General features: G+C 43.6%; 1 protein-coding gene across 5 annotated transcripts in view; it reads right to left on the bottom strand.

Annotated features, from left to right (window-relative positions):
• Window positions 1-7,698: 7,698 nt before the first annotated feature.
• The window catches only part of FEZ1 (fasciculation and elongation protein zeta 1), a gene marked incomplete at its 3' end in the record, with an annotated part of 50,830 nt that continues 34,809 nt past the window's right edge, over window positions 7,699-23,719 (bottom strand). For 4 of the 5 annotated variants that reach the window (XM_081171759.1, XM_081171760.1, XM_081171757.1 and 1 more), the window contains 7 exons: window positions 20,929-21,097; window positions 18,454-18,477; window positions 16,126-16,397; window positions 14,227-14,307; window positions 11,625-11,700; window positions 8,696-8,761; window positions 7,699-8,073 (listed from right to left, as the gene is read on the bottom strand). In XM_081171759.1, the coding sequence (XP_081027885.1) occupies window positions 8,057-8,073; window positions 8,696-8,761; window positions 11,625-11,700; window positions 14,227-14,307; window positions 16,126-16,397; window positions 18,454-18,477; window positions 20,929-21,097 (705 nt within the window). The remainder of the gene's footprint in view (window positions 8,074-8,695; window positions 8,762-11,624; window positions 11,701-14,226; window positions 14,308-16,125; window positions 16,398-18,453; window positions 18,478-20,928; window positions 21,098-23,719) is intronic. The other variant, XM_081171758.1, reaches the window with a different exon arrangement.

Genomic DNA, 23,719 nt, shown 5'->3' with positions numbered 1-23,719 from the left:
TTTAGGTCTGCAATGCGACCAAGACAAGTTAACTGAATTCCACCCAGTGATTTCTTTCTTAATGGATTTTGCAAGGGTATTAAAATTTCTCCTCCATAATTGATGCAAATCTTTGGTAATGTGGACCCAAAATAATGGAAACTGCCAAGAGAGAACGAAAGACCCAGCAAAGCTTTCAGTCAATCGTGCCCTGAAAAGGGGATATTATTCCACAAACACTCTGATTTAAAATAATTAATTTCTAAGCCTGCACAAGCTTGGAATTCATTGAGATGTTTTTAAAGACCTGGAAGAGCCTGAAGTGGATTGCTAATTGTAAGTAAAACACCGCCCATTGTAGGCACTCTCTTGCTCTCAGGATTGGGGGAAGGGCCTGCCTGTGTTGCGTGCACAACTTTGTGTGCACCACACACGATCCACACGTGTGATGTCATGCTTCCAGCATGCATTGTGCATGTGTGACACACCACAAAATTGCATCAGCTGGGGGAGGATGAGCACAGAGGAGCCAGCCACTGAACCGCATTGTGCTCGGCCTCCTCCAGGCTCCTTATTATTGGGGGGGCACCTGCCAGCAGATATTGAGGGGGCCAAAGACACCTGTGCACCTAGCAGCTGGCGCACCTATCACCAGTGAAGAGGTTTATCACATGTACCTTGTTAGTCACCTTCGTGCCTAAAATCTCAGTGCCAGATTTCCCAACTAGTGTTTTAATTGCAACAGCCAAAAGGATTAGGGACAGGGAGCACCACTGTTTTGTTACACAGGGCAACCTGATCGGAGGAGAATCAAAGGCACAAACTCAGATCGTTGTAAGAGAGGTGGGAAACAGTGGGCCAGAGTTTAATTTAATTTGTGTTTTTTTAAAAAAGATATTTATTAGAGTTTCCAATTTTTTATAAACAAAAAAGAAAACAAACATAAAAATATTAAAAACACTTAAATTTCACAGCTTATTTTCTTGTGACTTATTTTCCTGACCTCCTCATACCTCCCCTTCTTGTATACCCAGTTTGAACTGTTTATACAGCAAATCCTTATCTCAACATCTTAAATTATTGTAGCTTTAAATTCTTACTTACAAAAAGAAAGTCATTTTGTCATAGTTACAGCTTGAAACCACTTAATTTCAATCCAGCATCATTCAACATTCCTTAATTTCAGAGTTTAATTTAATTTGTCAAGCATAGTAAGCGGGAAAGACCATTTGAAGTGATCAACTTAGCAAAGTGGAAGAGGTTTTTGGACATTGCTATGGTTTGTCATGTTCAAGGCCCTTTGAATTTCATCAGGGAGTTGTCTTCATGGCATAAAACCAGTTGGGCCTTCTGCTGTGTAGCTAGTAAAAAAAATATTCAATCTCATTGCCAGTACAGTGGCACCTCAGGTTACATACACTCAGGTTACAAACGCTTCAGGTTACAGACTCCGCTAACCCAGAAATATTGCCTCGGGTTAAGAATGAGATGAAAACAGAAATCGTGCGGCAGCGGCACGGCAGCAGCGGAAGGCCCCATTAGCTAAAGTTGTGCTTCAGGTTAAGAATGGACCTCCGGAACGAATTAAGTAAGTAACCAGAGGTACCACTGTATATGTGTAAAGAGTTTGGCAACTTGATTCGATAATGCCATGGGACAGTATGATCCCTGGTACTCCAAACATTCACTGGGTTTGGGAATAAGTACCTTACAAGATTTGCACCACATTCCTCAGACCAACCCCTTGTGCAATATCCTTAAAGAGATTCTGGAAATCTTTCTCTAGGTGGCACCAACCTTCAAAAGGTGTGGACACCTGGAGCTTGTATTCCGAACCCAAATGCCCCAAATCGCACACAGACTGATGCCAGTTTTCCTTTTTTTTAAAAAACTTAAAGTTCAGTGGGGGCAGGCAGCAGGAATCAGTGAGTGGGAGGTCATTGCAGAGTTCCCCATCCTGTGGAGAATACTGGCCAAAATGCATGGAGGAATTTCCCAGGGCAGAGGTCTGATACTTGCCTGACTGCCCAGCCCTCCGGCAACACCTTTGGCAATAATGTACATCAACCTTAGTACTTTCATCAAGTTGTTAATTGTTGCACCAATCACACCCTGTCATTGCAGTCCCCTGGTATTTTCTTTTCTTTCTTTCTTTTTATTTAAAAACATAAAGAGAGAGGAAGAGACAAGGTACCCAAAGCAATAGTAAATTAGCAAACCGACTGGCACAGCTGCAGTCCCACTGCACTAAAAGACAATATCATTTTGCAAAACTATTGTAGAAAATCTAACATGAAAGCATTTATTCAACAAGAATTAAATATGGAAAGGCTGAGAGCCACAGTGAGCAAAGATCTGTTTCCTTCCGGAGAAGTGACAAATAGACAAAAGATCAAAAACAGACTTGAGTGCAAAGAAGAAGAAAGAAATCACCAATGAACTCAACACAATTTGCCTTAACTCTTTGAAAAATATAATTCCCAAAGAATGAGCCCCAAAGAATGGACTGAGTTGGAGGGAGAGAGGTTATTGAATAAATAATAATGTTTGTTTGTTTGTTTGTTTGTTTGTTTATACCCCGCCCATCTGGTCGGGTTTCTCCAGTCACTCTGGGAGGCTCCCAACAGAATATTAAAAACGCAATAAAACATCAAACATTAAAAACTTCCCTAAACAGGGCTGCCTTCAGATGTCTTCTAAAAGTCAAATAGTTGTTTATTTCCTTGACAACTGATTGGAGGGCGTTTGACAGGGCGGGCAACACTACTGAGAAGGCCCTCTGCTTGGTTATTATTATTATTATTATTAGGCGCTTCCAGACTGTCACTATATTGGGGTGGAATTGTTTTAGCACGTCTTGCACAACAAACCCTTCTCCCCACCCCCCAAAAAAGATCAGACTTCTCCTGAAAAGGAAATTGATGGGAAATTGCACTGCAAAGTACGGGATAGCAACGTCATCTAACTTCCTCTCAAACAAATCCAGATGAATGCTTATTGAACAAACAATGTGGTTTATGTAAAGGTAAAGGGACCCCTGACCATTAAGTCCAGTTGTGGACGACTCTGAGGTTGTGCACTCATCTCACTCTGTAGGCCAAGGGAGCCGGCGTTTGTCCGCAGACAGCTTCCAGGTCATGTGGCCAGCATGACTAAGCCGCTTCTGGCGAACCAGAGCAGCGCACAGAAACGCCATTTACCTTCCTGCCAGAGACCTATTTATCTACTTGCACTTTGTTGTGCTTTCGAACTGTTAGGTTGGCAGGAGCCGGGACCAAGCAATGGGAGCTCACCCCGGCGCCGGGATTCGAACCGCCGACCTTCTGATCGGCAAGCCCTAGGCTATCAGCTCAATAAATACTTTGGAAGTGCTATTTGAGGAAATGGAGGGGAACAGCAGGTAGGGATTTTCAAGCAGGAAACCAGCATGAGACTCCAATCCAATTCAATGTATTTCTGATCAGAGGTCCATAAATAGCTTTTCCTCCAAAGGAATTCTGACCAGTTTGAAGCATACGTCTAATAAAAAAAGTGTATTAATTTGCTTGATTTGGTCCTACATAGTACCGTAGATGTTAAGAGGCAGGGAAAAGGAGAATATGAGTTGAAATCATTTTTAGTCTAGCAGATCTGTATACCTTGTTTGCCTTATGGCATTACCTCTCACCTAGAAACCCACTGTTTTTTTCCACCTTTGAACTCTTCACCTATCTTTATCAACCAATTAAGTGCTTAAAACAAGATTACGACTTGTCCATCTGCATCTCTGCCCTCTCTGTTTTGCGAAAGAATTAAGAAAGTAGAGCAAGGGGTCAGATCAAAAAGGAAGTCAGAAAAAATGCCGGTAACCTGACAATAATTTCAAGACAGGAAAAGGGATTATTTCTGAAGATCAAATAGGTTAACATTAGGATCAGGATAATCCTAATGTTAACACGGCTACCTATCTGTATTAGGATCAGGAAAGAGACGTGAAAATGAAGCAAATATAGGCCCCCAACTAGGAACTGAAATTCAGTTTGAAACTCAAGCGTCCTCTGAAATTTGCACTTCTCTGAATTTTGCAGAACAGTCCTCCAACCAATAAGTGTGTACAACAATGAATATACTAGGGTAAAGTGTGTGTCAGATGCACATGAAATAAAAAAATAAAATAAAAAATTGTCCAGTAGCTCCTTATAGACCAACTAAGTTTGTTCTGGTATAAGCTTTCATGTGCATGCACACTTCTTCAGATTTTTCTGCGTGAATCTAAGATGCATATGCTAGTGAAAAGAACATAGAAAAATGAATTATATTATGGGAAAACGCTTTACAAAAATGTGTATATTAAGCAAAAAATGCATGCCAAATATGTATAGTAGGAGAAATTTGGGCAAAACTGCTGATGAGTTTTCATGGGGACTTTTTTCTTTTTTTAAAAAAAAAAATCAAACTGATGTGGAAATGTGGAAAACTGAACTTACGAGTGGTGAAAACAAGAAACCAAAGTGGACAGATTCACCCATCCCTATTGAAATTCTTATTGTCCATTTTTAAAAGACTATTTTCAAGTTAACCATTATCTACAAACCTTAAAAAAAAGCCCTACTGTTAGTCAGTTAGACAAGACTTCAGGTGGCAAATGCTGCATAGTGGCAATAGCAGCAGCCCTTGGGCTTCTCTCCTTGAGTCCGATAGTCGGTCCTCTCTATCTGAGGTCACAGCTAGGCATGTCACATGTCCTGTCCTGGGCCCCCTAAACTAGCCTGCTGCCTCAAGTGTGATAGAGGGTGCTCATCGGACATTTCTCCAATATCCTATAGGCTTCCTGATCTCAAAAAGCCCCAGGGGAAGCGTCACCTTATGACATCTTCCCCTGAAATCTATTTGACGTGTGAGCAGCTGGTGTCTGTGGGCCTACCGAGCACCTGAGATCAGTACACTGGTGGTTTTGCTTATAACTTTTTTTAAAAAAAAAGAAAGAAAAATAATTACCGTATTTTTCTGTGTATAAGATGCCCCCATGTATAAGACGGCCCCCTATTTTGGGGGACTCCAAATTAAGAAAACACCCCTCAGCACTACCCATGTATAAGATGAGACCCAATTTTAAACCTAATTTTTTGGTATAAAAAAATCCCTAGCCTTATACACGGAAAAATACGGTATATTGCTGCACTGACACTTGCTAACATACCTTGACCACCTCAAACATAAGATAACCATGAAAGAATCTCTGCACCCCATTAACTCCTATATCAGGAATGTACTGGAAATGTAAGGAAAAAGGAGGAACCTTTTACCACCTGTGGTGGATGTGCCCCAAGGTAAAAGACTTCTGGGAAAGGATTTATAATGAACTGAAAAAAGTGTTGAAAAACACATTTATTAAGAAACCAGAAGCCTTTTTACTTGGTATAGTGGGGGGTGAAATCCCCAAAAAGGGTGTTACTTTTTTTCTGTATGCCACAATAGCTGCGAGAATATTACTAGTGAAGAATTGGAAGAAACAAGATTTACCAACTATTGAAGAATGGCAGATGAAGATGATGGACTATATGGAACTTGCTGAACTGACTGGGAGACTCCAAGACCAGAAAGAAGAGACGGTGTAAGAAGATTGGAAGAAGTTTAAAGAATATATGAAAAAAATATGTTAATATTTAAATCTTAGAATTGCTTTGGACGTGGTTATAGGCTGTAGGGTTAGAAGCAGAAGATAGTGTATCTTAAAATAGTATTATTTGTAAGTGATAAAATGTGAAAATTCTTATGGTAAAAGTAAGTGTGATAAAAATGTGGTTAGAAATTATGATATATGTAATCTGCTAAAGATGAGGTAAAATGAAAACCAGATAAGGGGGACTTGAGGAAGCTCACCTAACAATGTTTAGAAAAAAATAAGGATAAGACAAGAATTTGTTTGTATTGTTTGTTTTTCTGTTTGTGTTGTTTAGTTGTGTTATAAAATGAATAAAAAAATGGGGGGACTCCTATATCAGGAATGGGGAATATGTGGCCCCTCAGGTATCTATAGACATCAACTCCCATTCACCACAGCCAGCAATGATGGGCGTTATTAGTATAAAAATATCCATTGGGTTCCAGGTTCCAGGCTGGTCTTAGCTCCTTGCTCCTCCGTGGTTTGTTGCAGCAGACATCACCTGCGGCCACTGCAGTTTCATCCTATTAGTTCCTCAGCCCAGTGAGTAAAAATAAGCCTAAAGGGAAGCCAGCTTGGTTTTAACATTGATTCTCAGAAGAATAACTTGCCGAAGCAGAATCATGCATAGGGAGAAAAAACTGAGAAGACTGATACACTTGGCTCATTGCACATTGGCCACAGATTGAAGTCTGTTTTATTTATTGGGGCGGCAGAAGGCAAATATTCACAAAGGGATGTCAGCCTTGTTAATGTCATCAGCATGCCCACAAAGGAGGATGGGATCTATTGTAGGAGAGAGGATTTGCGTGTTCAGAGCCAGAAACCTCCCCCCTAAATAAATTCACACTTGACTCAAATTTTGGTTTTTGGCAGAATTTAGGCCACAACTTTATTGATTACAGAAAGTGACTGGTTGCATAGGCTCTGGTTTGACTAGCTCCCTGCCATGCAGGTAGCGCTGACCCAGGGTTCCAGCAAAGGTCAGCCAAGGGTGAACACCTGGATAAGTGGAAAGCCAGGAACAGGCTATCTCCGCCACCCAAATGTCCCCCTGGACTCGGGCACAGGCTCAACCCTCTCTCAGGGGTTGACCAAACCATCGAGTCCCTGGATTCCTTTAACGGAATACGCTTCACATAGGGATCACGAGAGCGTTCTCCCATCCCTATCACCTGAACCAGAGCCTATCTGCAAGTTGTGACGATTTGCTACGCAGCAGCCGAAACCCAAATGGCAACAGCCAAACAGCCAAGTGGGGGAAATTCCTGCCATGCCCCTGTCTCAACAACAGACGACACACAACAGCATAGCAAGGTCAAGCGCAAAGGCCTAAAAGTAGGGAGAGGTGGGTGGGTGTTCCGAATGCACACACCAAAAGAGGAAGCTCTGGGTCACGTGCATGGGCATAAATAGGTCCCTCAAACCGTTTGGACTGCGTCCCATTGGCCAGATTGCACCCAGCGTCCCATTGGCCAGATTGCACGAGGGACCTACCAATCGGGTGTTGTGGCTGACCAGCTATACCCACCCACAACACAGGCTGTCGGATTTCCAAGTCTCCCTCTTTAAGGGAGGGCCCAATTTAGGAAGATCGAGTTGGTCATGCAGGAATGATGGGGTGAGGGGCAGTGCTCTTTTTTTCTGATCACTCTAAGGATGGGATAAAAGACTCCAGTGGTACTTGGCATCTGTCATCTGTCCTGCTTTTGCTTCAGATTGAAGACTCACCACTCACTTCCTTCCCAGCTCCAACCACCCCCCAATAATGAGATTTCAATGACTTCTTTATTCACGGCATCTCCTGCCCCCGCCTCTTACAAGCAACATGCCCTAATAATATCCTAACAAGTTCCGTGTAAGCGCATGATAAGTATACAGGAAGGAGGGGCTGTCACTGTGGCCAAGCTGACAACCGAGACATTTATAATGTGCTTTTTACATCACGGGCTAAAATTAAAAATGCTAAATGATAACACATTAATAATGTTTGCTATTATTGTGAAAATATTTATAAACGCTGTGCATTTTCTGGTTTTTAAGTGACAAACCATCTCTCCAAGAAGTGTGACAACTTTTTTTTTTAATTAAATGAAAGTTTATTTCAGTATTCAAATTAGTCTCATAGCTGCTTGGGGAGGGAAGATGGGCCGAGGATACAGGGCGAATGAGAACGCTTGGCCTCCTCTGAGATGGAGGGGGTCGAGAGAGAGAAATGAGCAGCCTTTGCCTTCACTCATGCATTCAAATGTTTACTATGACTAGAAATTGACAGCAAAGGAAAGACTCTTGCTCCTGTTTAATCCAGGTTAATGCTATACATCTTTAAATACACAATTCAAAAGTTTACATTACGTCATGCAGTCCCTGTGGTGGAATGACACACTGGCCTTGTTGTCTTGTGTTGGCATCACAATGCTCAGAGCATGGCGCTTAGGTAGGACAGAGAACTGGAAGAAGAAGAAAAGAACCAGGTCAATGCAGAACAGGGAAATTTGAGATGATGAGTGCAATTTTTGCGAATGCGAATAGCATCTCTCAGAAACTTATTGGGTTGGAATGACTGGTCTTGCAACTCCCGTATCCCCAGTTAAAAGAATTCAGGTTGCAAGCCTGGGAGAGATCTTGACTTCAGAATGCAGGCAGTTGTTGGAGTCAGAGTAGACTAGGCATCCCCAGACTTGACCCTCCAGATGTTTTGCAACTACAATTCCCATCATCCCTGACCACTGGTCCTGTTAGCTAGAGATGATGGGAGTTGTAGTCCCAAAACATCTGGAGGGCCGAGTTTGGGGATGCCTGGAGTAGACCATACTAGACCATATAGACCAATGGTCTGAGCTGGTATAAGCAGGTTATTCTGTCCCTTGATTGTTAAGGAGGGAGCCATAGCTCACAAAAGGCCCCTGGTTCAGTTCCTGGCCTCTCCAGTTTAAATCAGCAAGGAACAGATGGAGAGAAAGATCTCTCTGGGCCTGAGACACTTTTGAGAGCTGCTTCCAGTCAGGCAATATTGGTTCGAATGGACCAATGACCTCTGTCTCAGTATAAGATGCTGCTGCTGACGCTTACCTTTTAAAATGTAGTCGGTTAGCAACGTTGGGACCTTTTCGTTGTCCTCCTTCATTGCAAAAAGAACTGCGGGAAGAAATTGTTGAAAATAATAATTAGTAGGTCATGCTGAAGGGCAGCTCACTTCCGTATCAACCTGGAGAGTTATGTGCTTTAAATGTGTTTTATGCTGTGTACACAGTCATATATTGATCATAGCTAATGAAGAGACAGATGTCCTGTACAACGCGGAAAACTGACAATTCTATTAATGGCTTACTTAGCATAGCAGTTAAATTCAGTCCTTCTTAAGATTTCACTCCTATGTGAATGAGCTTTTAAGAGCAACACCGGTAGGTAGGAAATCAGCCCAAAATTAGAGAATTTTGAGAAATACAATTTCTATAAATTCTCATATAATTTGTCTTGCTCCAGCAAGACTCTTCTTACGCTCACCTCTTGGACTAATGTGCAAGTCAGAAGTTAGCTGTGTTATAGATTTTGAACTTCTCCAAATGTTGTGATGAGGGATGGGGGGAAGAAATTCAATGCAGTTTGCATTCAAAGGTGAATCTACCTAATTTGAAGTTTCCAAAACAATATGTGAACTGAAAACACAGTCATTATTGTAAATGTGCACTTCTCTGAATATTTCAATGCAGTTTTCAGCCAAGCAATGTGTACAAAAAATGCATATATACAGACAAAATGTGCATTTTAAAATATACATTTATAAAATAGTGAAAATAACATACAAAAATGCATTATATTAGCAGAAACTTTGCAAAATTGTGCACATTAGGCATAACTGCATACATAAATGGATATGTTTGGAGAACTTTGCACTAAAATGGCGAATTTCCATGCAGATTTTAAAAGGAATTCACAAACAGATGTGGAAATGAGAACTGAATAAGATTGGAGAAATAATTTAAAAAAACCTGAGAGAAACTGCAACTGACTGATTTGCTCATCCCTAGCTGTAACACAGTTCTTGAAAGTTCAAACCTATTAAAACACGATTGAACAGCTATTTTGAGAGGAAACGTCTATTTCAATATGTATTTTGAGAGAAAATACACATTGACATATGCAAGTGAATATGTGTTTTAATATTTGTTGTTCTTGTTTAAAATTTGCAGATTAATATGGAAAGGAAAAGGTATAAAACGATGGGTAAAAACATGTGAAAAGCAACATGCACTGGAAATAGGCAGAATTGCCAATCTCTATCCAGAATGAAGGAAAAATAAAACATACATGTCAGATGTCAGTCATAGCATCTCATGGTCTGTTGGTAGCAACTTAGATACCAACAATTTAAGAGCTTGTGTTTGGAGAGGTTGGTTGGTCTTTCAATGTTATTCAGGGACATTTCTTCCAGACCAGTAACTGATCTCATCTAAATAAATCCTATGTTTGCATCACAGTCCAATGCTGCTTTGCACACCAGTTAATGGGGGGGGGGGAGAGACCACAGATTTATCCCTGGTAACCTCTCTGCCAAGGCTTCGCCTCAAGATACAAATTGTCACTTGCACAAAACTCTCTCTGTGCACAAAACTGCCATTCATAGGACTTTGCTCTTTTCAAGAGAACTAAGGCGGTGTTTGTTCCAGTCAGTTCAAAACACAGTTGCCATGGAGACTCAAAAGGAGACGAATGATTCTCCCAGAATGCACAAGGGCCTGTCACAACATCTCAACCTTTCCATTTTTGTTCCACAAATTGTTCAGTCAGAGTTAGAGGCTAAATCCACTAGCCGAAGAATTCGGATGTTTATGAAATAGCTTTTGAAGCTTGCAAAGTATTCTAGAACATGCTATTTTTCTCGGGGGTGGGGTGGGGTGGACAGAAGCTTGGGTGGTAAGTAGCAGCCCAGAAAGAGAGAGATGTGCAAACGATTTGATAATACAAACACAGAGAAAAATGAATTGGCAAGAAGAATGTGTAGAATTTTCAAAAAGCAAATGAACAACTGTCTTGACATAAAATTAACCTGAGAAAATTGAGCACCTAGATTCAAACCGGATGGCTCCAGGCACAATTTATATGCCTGTCTCTTAAGCCTACACAGGTATTTTCACACACACACAAACATAGCATGATTAGAATTGCATAAGGGGAAAAGCGGGACCACACTCACTTAAGCCATGCCTTCTCCGTAGTATCCCTGTCACTCAGCCCTGCTGCCCTCCTTACACTAGAGGAGAAGGGTCTTAGGTGGGCAGCCCATGTGATCGGAAGCACTGATGGAAACCAGAAGCTTTTCTTTTACGTATTATAGGACCAGAGATCCAAAAAAACCAGACGAAACTATTTATGTAAACGACCTACAGCTGCGCAGACTCTGTTAGCGCAGAAATGGAAACATGGTACAACTCTGACCAAAGACGAGTGGCAGACAAAATTGATGAACTATGCCATCTTGGGGCTCTGGGCAGGGTCTCCAGGCGAGCTGGAAGGACAGCAGAGCTCACTCAGCTGACGTACTGGGAAGCGGCACCTGCTGCTGTGCTACCCCGCACGTCAGCTGTCAGGTGGTGAGACTAAGCAGCTCAACAAAGCCCAGCAGCCCCTCCAGCTCATGAGGATGGGCCGAGGGAGCTGGCGTTTGTCCACAGACAGCTTTCCGGGTCATGTGGCCAGGAGGACTAAACCGCTTCTGGCACAGCGGGACACCGTGACAAAAGCCAGAGGGCACGGAAATGCCATTTACCTTCCCACCGCAGCGGTACCTATTTATCTACTTACACTAGTATGCTTTCGAACTGCTAGGTTGGCAGGAACTGGGACAGCAACGGGAGTTCACCCCGTCACAGGGATTCGAACCGCAGACCTTCCAATCAGCAAGCCCAGGAGGCTCAGTGGTTACTTTTGGCCCAAAGAGGACCCATGTGACCTTAAAGTTGTGTTTAGATGCATCCAACATGACAGACTAGGAACTTACTGTTTGTGAGCATTTGTAAGTCTTCAACTGAAGGAGGATACCCTTTCTTCTCGTAGGGAATAACAGTGTTCAAATACTAGAAAGGAATGATACTGGCAGTTAGTAATCCTCTTTCCAAGAGGGACAGAAATCAGAGGCATCTACCAGAAAGAAACATCTTTCTGGCCTTAGTTGACCACAGATTGCTGGATCAGAAGGCTCTTCGTACATTTAATTTATTACATTTATATCCCCTCCTTCCATCCAAAGGAACACAGGATGGCAAACAGCAGGCGACAAAGAATAACAATGTATTCTTTAAGACATATCTTAAAGCATCTCTCATGCATATGTGAGTTGGGAAAGAGCTCTGCTTCAAAGGCTTGTTGGAAGAGAAAAGCCTTTGGAAGTGGCACCTGTATAATATTTAATGGGAGGGGATCCCAAAGGCTGGGTGCCGCAACACTAAAGGCCCAATTCCTATATGGTGTGCAAGGGCCCTCCTGATAAGATGGTATCGGCAGCAGACGCTCACTTGAAGAGCACAGTGATGGATTGGGTATATAAGAGGTGAGATGGTCTTTCAAATTGTCCTGTTCCCAAGCTGGAATGCCTCAACGAAGAAGAAGAAGAAGAAGAAGAAGAAGAAGAAGAAGAAGAAGAAGAAGAAGAAGAAGAGTTTGGATTTGATATCCCGCCTTTCACTCCCTTTAAGGAGTCTCAAAGCGGCTAACATTCTCCTTTCCCTTCCTCCCCCACAACAAACACTCTGTGAGGTGAGTGGGGCTGAGAGACTTCACAGAAGTGTGACTGGCCCAAGGTCACCCAGCAGCTGCATGTGGAGGAGCGGAGACTCAAACCCGGTTCTCCAGATTACGAGACTACTGCTCTTAACCACTACACCACACTGGCTCTCACGAAGATTTCAAACACAAGGTTGTTAGCATTTGTGGAGTCCAGGCAGTAGTGCACTTGGGACATTATGGTAATTATTATTATTATTATTATTATTATTATTATTATTATTATTATTATTATTAATTTCTACCCCGCCCATCTGGGCAGCTTTCAACAGAATTAATGATAATAATAAAAAGCAATAAAACATCAGACATTGAAAAGTTCGCTAAACAGGGTTGCCTTCAGACGTCTTCTAAAAGTCAGATAGTTGTTTATTCCCTTGACATCTGATGGGAGGGCGTTCCACAGGGCAGGTGCCACTACCAAGAAGGCCCCCTGCCTGGTTCCCTGTAGCTGCACTTCTCACAGCGGGGGAACCACCAGAAGGCCCTCAGAGCTGGACCTCAGTGTCTGGGCTGAAGGATGGGGGTGGAGACACTCCTTTAGGTATACTGGACTGAGGCCGTTTAGGGCTTTAAAGGTCAGCACCAACACTTTGAATTGTGCTCGGAAACGTACAAGGGGTCCCGCTCTGTGATTTCCTTCACAATGTTGTAATCCAGCCTTTGTGTGTCTGAGGACCCTCCCTCCTCATTCTGCTCAGGTGCCCTTGACATCTGCCCCCAAATCCTGCCCCAATGGGGCCACTGAGTCCAGGAAGGATCAGGTCAGCCCATCAACAGCAGGGCTTTCGACAGCCAAAAGGTAACCATGGCACACATTTTAGTCTTCTAAAGCTTTGGCCGAGTCATGATACCCATTTTAATTGATTGACGCTTCAAGCATCAACAAATTTATAGGTCAGAGAGAAATGCTGCCGGTTCTCAAAATAAACATGTTGCAAACTGATGAAAAACACAAATGGTACAGCAGGGCATCTTTAGTCAGCAAACTTTCACTTTAAAAATGTTAAGGCTTCTTTAAAACAATACATGGCATTACACTTCAATTATCTGGCATGGGGAAGATAAAGCATCACTTTCCTGTCTGCCAATCCTCCACAGCAAATATTCTTGCACCCCCATGAACCATCACACATTTTTCGGGATTGTTGTTGTTGTTTAGTCGTTTAATCGTGTCCGACTCTTTGTGACCCCCTGGACCAGAGCACGCCAGGCACTCCTGTCTTCCACTGCCTCCCGCAGTTTGGTCAGACTCATGCTGGTAGCTTCGAGAACACTATCCAACCATCTCGTCCTCTGTCATCCCCTTCTCCTTGTGCCCTCCATCTTTCCCAACATCAGGGTCTTTTCCAGGGAGTCTTCTCTTCTCATGAGGTGGCCAGAGTATTGGAGCCTCAGCTTCAGGATCTGTCCTTCCAGTGTGCACTCAGGGCTGATTTCCTTCAGAATGGATAGGTTTGATCTTCTTGCAGTCCATGGGACTCTCAAGAGTCTCCTTCCAGCACCATAATTCAAAAGCATCAATTCTTCGGCGATCAGCCTTCTTTTTGGTCCAGCTCTCACTTCCATACATCACTACTGGGGAAACCATAGCTTTAACTATACAGACCTTTGTTGGCAAGGTGATGTCTCTGCTTTTTAAGATGCTTTTTCGGGATAACATGCTTGATAATGCACTAAATGTTGCAATGTGTGGGCTGCTGCTTTAGATTCCAGCCATTCCATTCTCTTTTTAGATGTATTTTTTTTTAATATAAAGCAATTGAGAAATGCTTTCGGATATAAATAAATAGTCTCGTTTCCGCAGAAGAGGGACTCACCTGTTTATCATTTGCCGAGTTCCCAAATGTCTGCCGGATACTAGTCTGCAGAATGTTTGAGATACCTTCCATGCTGAATCGCTACAGAGAAGAGAAAACAGAGCACATTAGGATTTGCCCATAAGTTTCTACGACAGGATGTATTTCCCTTACTTCTATTTCATAAAATTTGATTGTGAAAATCCTCAAAGCAAGTTTATAAAAGGAATAAACCAATGAGGAAAAAACAGTTACACATGTTAACGGAGAAATCTGAGGGCTCCCTTGGACAAAAAACAAGGACACCAGCCAGGAATACCAGAGCAAAACAGCAGCCAATAGGCTTGGTCTTTATTGAAGACTGTCACGACAGGACTCCCACCTGCCACAAGGTGGAACAAGATGGAAGCCCCGAACAAAAGAGCACCCAAACTTTTATTAGCTGCTAATCCCCATGTTACATCCCCCCCCAAATTACATCACTAATACATCATGGTTACATCATGAAAGGGGAGGTCTGGTGGCAGTCATCTGAGCATCCTGGACCCTGCCCCATGGTTCTCCTCGCCCTCCACCAAACACCCATCAAGTGTAACAAAAAAGATATTTACATTTCCCTGTTTTCCCAGCCAAGTTAATCTCACGCTTTTGTCTTCATCTGGGTTTGTTATTTCTGGAATGGCTACCTGTCTGGCGCTCAGGTATCAGGATGCCAGGAATTATCACCCAGGCAGAGGGGCTGCTGAGTAGCTGAGCTCACATGTTTATATGAATTTCTGAAGTTTTCCCAGTGAGCCAGTACATAGATACCGTATTTTTCGCCCTATAGGACGCACTTTTTCCCCTCCAAAAATGAAGGGGAAATCTGGGTGCGTCCTATGGGGCGAATGCAGGCTTTCGCTGAAGCCTGGAGAGCGAGAGGGGTTGGTGCGCACTTCGCGCAGCTCTCCCGCGGCTTGCGGAGAGCTGCCTGCACCCAGAAGTCTGGGGCGCGCTGAGCTCAGCACGCCCCAGGCTTCGAGATTCGTGCGGCTCTCCGCAAGCCGTGGAAGAGCTGCGCGAAGTCACGCAACTCTCCCACGGCTTGCGGACAGCAGCCTGTTCTGGGGGCTGGGGTCGGGGGAAGCCCCACACCTGGGGGGGAAATAAATTTTTTTTCTTTATTTCCCCCCCAAAAAACTAGGTGCACCCTATGGGCCGGTGTGCCCTATGGGGCGAAAAATATGGTACATTTATCAGTGAATTCTTACATTTGGTATCATGCAGCAAAGGCCCTTTGAATAGATAGGAAGAAACTGTAGTGAAGTGTTTTGTGGGGACAAATCACAAAAGTAATTGTGCTGATTTTGGTAGTGGGCTGCATGTGCATGATATCTGCTAGAGGGGCAACCATAATAACAATAATAACGCAATTCGACAATTCAGGTTTAAATACACTAATATACTTATGACTGCACCCTTTTAACAATATTTTCCCACCTCTCTCTCCTCCCCCCACTTCCCACCACTATCCGCCTTATCGCTTAAATATTCATTCCAGATTCCTTCATATTTATCCATTCTTAATTTGCGTCAACATGCAATTTGTTCATATGTAGCTAATCTGCCCATATTATCAATCCATGTGCTCAATGGAATCTTTTTTGTGGCTCTTCCAATTCATCAAAACAAGTTTTTTGGCTTCTAATATAGCACGGTACATCCATTTGACCCCTTGAAATCTCCCACGTTTCCAAAATATAATTTAGAATTAAATTCAATTCCCCTAAATAACAATTTCTTTTTATTACTCTTACTATAAATATCCTCACCTCGCACCTTACCCTAACCTGCCCACCATCAACCCTTGAGATGTTGCCCTCAACAGACCAGATGTTGCCTGTCTCCATCTTAAACCATTGTTTTTCATTCCTTGCCCACCTTGAGAGGCATCTGGGTTGCCCGTTCTATTCGGCTGCTCTGTAGGCTCAGCCCTTTCTCTTTCCGCCTTCGCTTCATCACCTCTCTGTGCTCTTTCTGCTTGTTCTGGACCTCCATCAGCACCGTGATGAAGGAGTTCTTCACCTCCTTCTCAAACTCCAGCTCATCCCGGCGAGCCAGCTGCTGGACCAGTTCTTCGGAGTAGTCCCGGATAGCAACTTCTACGCGATCCAGGAGCTCTGAAAGCTCTGAGACGGACATGTGCTTCAAGCCTTTGAAAGATGGAAAGAGGCAGACATGCATGCTTAAGCAACTTAGCACATCAGGGGGCTGCATTGCCAAAGGAAGTAATAAGGATGTACTGAGACAGTCGCCGTTTGAACATTCAGAAAGCGCCACATAAGTGCTAAGCATTATTTTGAACACCCACAAAGCGCTATATAAAAGCTAAGTGTTAATCTGAGCACTCACAAAGCACTATATAAATGCATACCATTATAAATGCTAAGCATTATTAATGCAAAGCGTTATTTCTAGGGCTGTCACTCAAAGAAATGCATGTCAACTCAGAAGGAAGCCTTACTGAGCTTAGTGGAACTTATCCCCAGATAAGTGTGTATAGGATTGCAGTCTCGTTCTAGGAATTTTAGTAAATTAATGGATATTAATAAATATGTGAATATGGGGAAAAGAATACTTCTGATGGGGGGAAAGCATACACAGCAGGCAACATTTGAGAAGAGGCATCACCTACAGTTTTTAGACATAATTCATTTTTATAAAATAAATTTAATCGACTGCTCCACTTAGTCAAGCAAAAAATTACCTAGTCCATCTAAGGCTGCAATCCTTTACCCATTTAACACACTGGGACTTACTCCTAAGTCGACATGTGCAGTGTTGCACTGTAACTAATTAATGCATCCCTCATTATTTTGCATTTTAAGGCTGCAACCTGATTAAAGAAAATTTTAATCAATTGCTTCAGAGAATGACCAATGCTTCAGTGGAGAAGGGGTGTGTGCTATCCGCCTTGAACGAGGCAGTGATGCATGCCCTCCTTCAGAAAACCTCCCTGGACCCAGAAGTGCAAAGCAACTATTGGCCAATGGTGAATATCCCCTTTTCAGGCAAGGTGCATGAGAAAGGTGGTAGCAGTCCAGCTTTAAGCATGCCTGGAGGAAACCGATTATTTCAATTCGTTCTGGCCTGGTCATGGCACTGAAATTGCCTTGGCTGCCCGTGTTGATTACATTTGAGAGATAAGGGAGCATGATCCAGCTCATTCGCCTCAAACTCTCAGTGGCTTTTGATACTGCTGACCACATGTGTTGTAGCAGGGCGTTATCATCCTCTAAGAGCCATTCTCTCCCAACCAAGCGGAAAAGCAACACAGTGCTTGCCATCTGGAGTTTTTGTAACAACATACATTTAAAAAAATGCTCGTTTTTTAATAATAAAAAAGCAACCCCCAAACGTGCGACATAATAAATTGGAGGTTCCTTTTTTAGTTGCTTAAAAGCTTTTGGAATAGATGACTTGAACCAATCCATTATACATTGCAGCCCTATGCAGGGTAGTATTCTGAAGCTGGTTTTACCATAATTAGAATAAAACATGTGCCTGCAACAAAAAATTGCCAAGTGTGCAGAGTGCTCTTGTTCAGTGCTGAAGGGAGCCAGCCAGCCATGCCCTCTTCCAGAGACTCCATTCCATTTCCCCTCCCGCCTGATTTTCTGTCTCGACCCCACCCTATCAGTCAATCCACATTCCATGCCCACTGAACATGCTTAGGCCACATTGGACTGTTTCGGGGGTTCCCCACCCTATGAAGGCCCCCCCCCAAGGTTTCTTGTCCTTCAGCAAACCTTATATTAATTTACAAAGCCCTGAACAACAGGTCCAGGGCGCCACTGTTGCCCAATGCTACAGAAAACAGGTACCAAATCTGTCCAAATCTGGAAATTATGTTGTGTGTTTGGAGCATGCACATGCAATGTACCCACTCAAACCATCTACATGTGAAAAGGAAAAGGAGCATGTTTTGGAAAAGCATGACCCCCAATGTTTTAAAAAGTGCTTATGGAGATGAGTGAGTGGCTAGGCTCCCTTCCACAAACCTACTGCAACCCAAGGCCAGACCTATTTCAGAATCATTGCAACACATTTTCTTCTTCGACGTTTTTAATTAGCTGGGCTTTTAGCATCCAGGGTTAAGCTTGGGTGCTTTGTCATGTGGTTTTATGTACTCGGCAGGGTACATAACAGGGTACATTTTGTGCCCATTTTCGTTTGCTTTATTGCTTGTTTTGAAAAACTGTAACTCACCCCAGGCTCTAAAGATGGGGTAGCCTACAAATAAATAAACCAGTGTTAAAGCATAGCATAAACTGGACATTTTGAGCTCATGCTAAATAATAGTAATTATTATTTATTATTTATACCCCGCCCATCTGGCTGAGTTTCCCCAGCCACTCTGGGCAGCTCCCAATCAAGTGGTAAGAACAATACAGAATTAAATATTAAAAACTTCCCTAAACAGGGCTGCCTTCTGATGTCTTTTAAAAATAGGATAGCTGCTTATTTCCTTGATATCTGATGGGAGGGCGTTCCACAGGGCAGGCACCACTACCGAGAAGGCCCTCTGTCTGGTTCCCTGTAACGTCACTTCTTGCAATGAGGGAACCGCCAGAAGGCCCTCGGCGCTGGACCTCAGTGTCTGGGCTGAATGGTGGGGATGGAGATGCTCCTTCAGGTATACAGGACTGAGGCCGTTTAGGGCTTTAAAGGTCAGCACCAACACTTTGAATTGTGCTCGGAAACGTACTGGGAGCCAATGTAAGTCTTTCAGGACCAGTGTCATATGGTCCCGGCGGCCACTCCCAGTCATCAGTCTAGCTGCCGCATTCTGGATTAATTGCAGTTTCCAGGTCACCTTCAAAGGTAGCCCCACACAGAGCACATTGCAGTAGTCCAAGCAGGAGATAACTAGAGCATGCACCACTTTGGTGAGACAGTCTGCAGGCAGGTAGGGTCTCAGCCTGCATACCAGATGGAGCTGGTAGACAGCTGCCCTCGACACAGAATTATCCTGTGCCTCCATGGACAGTTGTGAGTCCAAAATGACTCCCAGGCTGCGCACCTGGTCCTTCAGGGGCACAGTTACCCCATTCAGGACCAGGGAGTCCTCCATACCTGCCCGCCCCCTGTCCCCCCAAAACAGTACTTCTGTCTTGTCAGGATTCAACCTCAATCTGTTAGCTGCCATCCATCCTCCAACCGCCTCCAGGCACTCACACAGGACCTTCACCGCCTTCACTGGTTCTGATTTGAAAGAGAGGTAGAGCTGGGTGTCATCTGCATACTGATGATAAAAAGAAACACATCATCACCTGTATGCAGTTCTGCTATATTCCACAAGAACGGAGCTGTCATGAGGACACCCCACCGCTTTGCAGTGAACAGGAGAAAAGAATCAGCATCCAGATCAGTGGAATGGATTACTGAGTGTTGCTTGTCCATTGGGGAGAGGGGAACACTGCCATCCAAGCACTTACAAACAGTTGGGATGTGGCATTGGTTTTCAGCATCCTCCTCCTTGTTGCCCTTGAAGAACTTGGGAGGAAGGGAGGTGGAGACAAAACCAGAATTAGTTGGCTCTACCTATCATTAGCTCTACCTGTCATTGGAGGGATGCGGGTGGCGCTGTGGGTTAAATCACAGAGCCTAGGACTTGCCGATCAGAAGGTCGGCGGTTCGAATCCCCGCGACGGGGTGAGCTCCCCGTTGCTCAGTCCCTCCTCCTGCCAACCTAGCAGTTTGAAAGCACGTCAAAGTGCAAGTAGATAAGTAGGTACCGCTCTGGGGGGAAGGTAAACGGCGTTTCCGTGTGCTGTTCTGGTTCACCAGAAGCGGCTTAGTCATGCTGGCCACATGACCCGGAAGCTGTACGCCGGCTCCCTCGGCCAATAAAGCGAGACGAGCGCTGCAACCCCAGAGTAGGTCACAACTGGACCTAATGGTCAGGGGTCCCTTTACCTTTACTTTACCTATCATTGGCTCTGGCTGCACCAGGCCTCACTGTCACTCAAGTTACAGCTCAGCAGTAGACAGCATCTACTTCACCTTCAGGAGCTCCCAGGTTTGATCCCTGGCATCGCTAGGTAGGGATGGAAATGTCTCCCTGCCTGAAACCCCAGAGAGCTGCTGCCAGCACAGAAATACGGAACCAGACAAACTACAGGTCTAACAACATGGCAGTTTCCTATGTTCCTCTTCAAAGGTCTGTGCTGCAAGTGAAACACCAGTGGAGACTTGGAGGCAATCTTACAGTAAGGTCAAAGGAGACAAGATGTTAGGGATCTGTGATCAGATCTCCTGTAGATGCCTCATGGAGGTCACAGATGCAACATACGTTGAAAGCACTCTTTTACCATGTTAAGAGTCATAGAAACTATAGTTTGTTAAGGGTGCTGGGAATTGTAGGTCTGTAAGGTCAGCACCCTTAACTGCAGTTCCCAGTATTCATTGAAGGAAGCCATGGCTATTTAAAGTGGTTAAAGAATGCTTTATGGTGTATCATATGGGTGAGAGTTTCTCTCCCCCTCCCCTGCAAATTCCAGGTGGGGGCAGGATCCAGATTGGGACCATTGTTGTGGATAAAGTGTTAAAGGTCGAGATTTGTGTAAAGAAACCCTAGACTTAAAGGTACAGATTAGTAGCTAATGTGCCGTGTAGTTTGTCCCTAAGAAAGTAGCAGATCTTCCTCCATGGACCTTATAGCCCAGACCCAAATGTCCTCACCTTCATAGGACCAGTTGTTGTTCAGGGTCTGTGTCAGCGCCTGCATCTCTTGTAGAAGGACAGAGTCAGCCTGGCTGCTGGTCTCTCCACCATCGTCTTCCTCCAAAATATCTTCTTCCTCTTCAGGGTCTGGTGAATTCTCCATCATCTCCTCGATTTCTTCAATCACCTGCAAAAAGAACTAACTGCTTAAGAATTATGTTTGGCTTCAGTGAAGAAAGAAAGAAAGAAAGAAAGAAAGAAAGAAAGAAAGAAAGAAAGAAAGAAAGAAAGAAAGAAAGACATTAAATTTCTTTATGAAAATGCTGTGTATTATTTATTTTCTTCCAAGACAAAATGGAATGTTAGCTGATGTTTAAATTTCTCGGCAAGAATACATTTTCTTCAGTGTACCTGTTGGGTAGTTTAGGCAAATGTACCTTATAGGGACCATTCATTTTTTTTTATTATTAAGGCACTTTAAATACCGTTGATGAAAGTTGAATCATCTAGGTCACAGCGTGAACACACACAGATGCAATAAATGACAACCATGTCCAGACACATTTACTGTATTTGCTACACTTGTATGCCACCTTCCTACTCAAAACACTCAAGGTTTTTACACTTTATAAGTTTACAATCTAAGAGATTGAAAATACCTTAAAAAATAAAATTCAAAATCGTCTTTGGCTCACCTTCAGTCACTATCTCTCAACATAACATGCCCTACCTCACAGGTTGTGATGATAAAATGGAGGGAGAACCATGGAGGAAAAGTGAGAGCGCGCCCAAGAGAATCTGGGAATCATGGACATGCTTAGGAAAAATCCAGTCGATTCAAAATAACCCAGATGTGTTAAGTCATAGTACACAATTCTAAAAGCCACAAAGTCACTATTAAGGAGAAGATTACTGTGGCGTTTGCCTCCTAGGTGAGTCATAAGGAAAGGGTTAAAAATGAGTGTGATGTGATTGGCCAGTGGCAACTGATAGGAGGAGTTAGAGTGAGAGTCGGTGTTGTGTGAAAGTCAGTTGAGAGTTGGGAGTTGGAGAAGGAAGAGGGAGGTTTAGTCTGTGGGTTGGTCGAGTTGTGTTGTGAGAGAGTGAGAGGAATTGTTAGGTGGAGTCAGATAGTTAGTTGGGATAATCAGTTTGAAGTTGTTAGGAATGCATAGAACAGTTATGGAACTAGGATTAAGAAACTGCTAAGAAAAATTAACTGAAACCATAAGCTTGTTCATGCCTATAAATAAACTTGATTATTTGTTAATGTTAACAACTGTCTGGACTCCGTGATTACCCGTGAGGAGAAACGGGTTGGTGGCAGCGAATAAAGCAATCACAGTGGTGGCAGAGGGTCAACAGACCGTCAAACGTCCGGGGGCCCTGTGTGATCACCACAACTACAAGGAATATTTGGGTACTGAGCCATGGAGGAACCTAGCATTCCACATCAGACTTTGCCAACCAGGCTGCCTCCAGATGTGGCTGGACAACAACTCCATCAGCCCTACCCCCATCCTTGAAGCTGCTTGCTGATAGGCTGCCCTCTAGTGTGCTGCAGTGGCACCATTTCACACGGCCAGAAGGTGGTATTGCAGCTACCGAGTCAAGAGGAATCAGGTGACACAAGGAACCAATAGGGTTCTACCCCAGGCCCTCTTCTAGCCTGGATCCTTTGTCCGAGCTACTCTTTGTTGACCTTTCCACTCCAGCTTCCCTCCAGACCACAAATCCTTACAGAGATAAGGATATCTCTTTAGGGGGAAACGCTCTACGGCTTTTCTTCTTCAAATATTTTGACACTGTTAACAGCATTGCCCTTCCTAAAACAAAGTTAAGAGTTGGAATGCCTTCCATGGAAAAGAAACAAAGCTCTCCTCCATCGATCACTTGTTTTTGTTTTTTCTTATCAAGGCCGCCATCTTTCAAAAGTAAATAAGTCTCTTGCATTCCTTGCAGAAAACACCACTTGGAACAGTGGGTCATTGCAGCCGCTCAATAAATGGAGTATCATTGCCATGGTAACGAACAGAAATTCTCAGGTGCAGCTGAAAGCCTCTCAGTATGGAATAAGCTCCCGATATTAATGACCGACTCACTCACTCCTCAAACCGTAGAGACAAAGGCAAGAATCCCATTGAACCACAGTATATGGATTCTGTGGGGAAAAGACGGTGCGAAATTTAACAGCTAGCATGAGCACCAACTCTAAATCTTACTATGTTGTGTATTTTTATGTCTTTATATTGTAAACCACCCTGTGATCCTTGAATGAAGGGTGATATGGAAATTTAGTAAATAAAAAATCTATCGGACCGCATTGTGCAGTACCCCATGACTCTAAGGCGTCTTACCCACCCCCTCTTAGAGGTTTGTTAGCAATAAAAGATGCTGCCTTATATGAGATTAAACTACAGTGGTGCCCCGCAAGACGAATGCCTCGCAAGACGGAAAACTCGCTAGACGAAAGAGTTTTCCGTTTTGGAGGTGCTTCGCAAAACGAATTTCCTATGGGCTTGCTTCGCAAGACGACAATGTCTTGCGAGTTCCTGCTGGGTTTTTTCCTCCCCCCCCCTTTCTAAGCCGCTAAGCTGCTTATCAGCTGATCCGATCAGCAGATAAGCCGCTAAAAGCCGCTAATAGCGCTAATCCGCTAATCCGTCAATGGGCTTGCTTCGCAAGACGAAAAAACCGCTAGATGAAGAGAATCACAGAACGGATTCTTTTCATCTTGCGAGGCACCACTGTATTTGTCTATCTAATCTAGTATTGCCAGGTCTGACTGGCAGTGATATTCTGGGGTCTC

Source organism: Podarcis bocagei (assembly GCF_964188305.1).
Source record: "Podarcis bocagei genome assembly, chromosome: 15".
Taxonomy (NCBI): Eukaryota; Metazoa; Chordata; class Lepidosauria; order Squamata; family Lacertidae; genus Podarcis; species Podarcis bocagei.
Note: the sequence above shows the minus strand (reverse complement) of the source record. Positions and strands in the feature narration are given on the sequence as shown.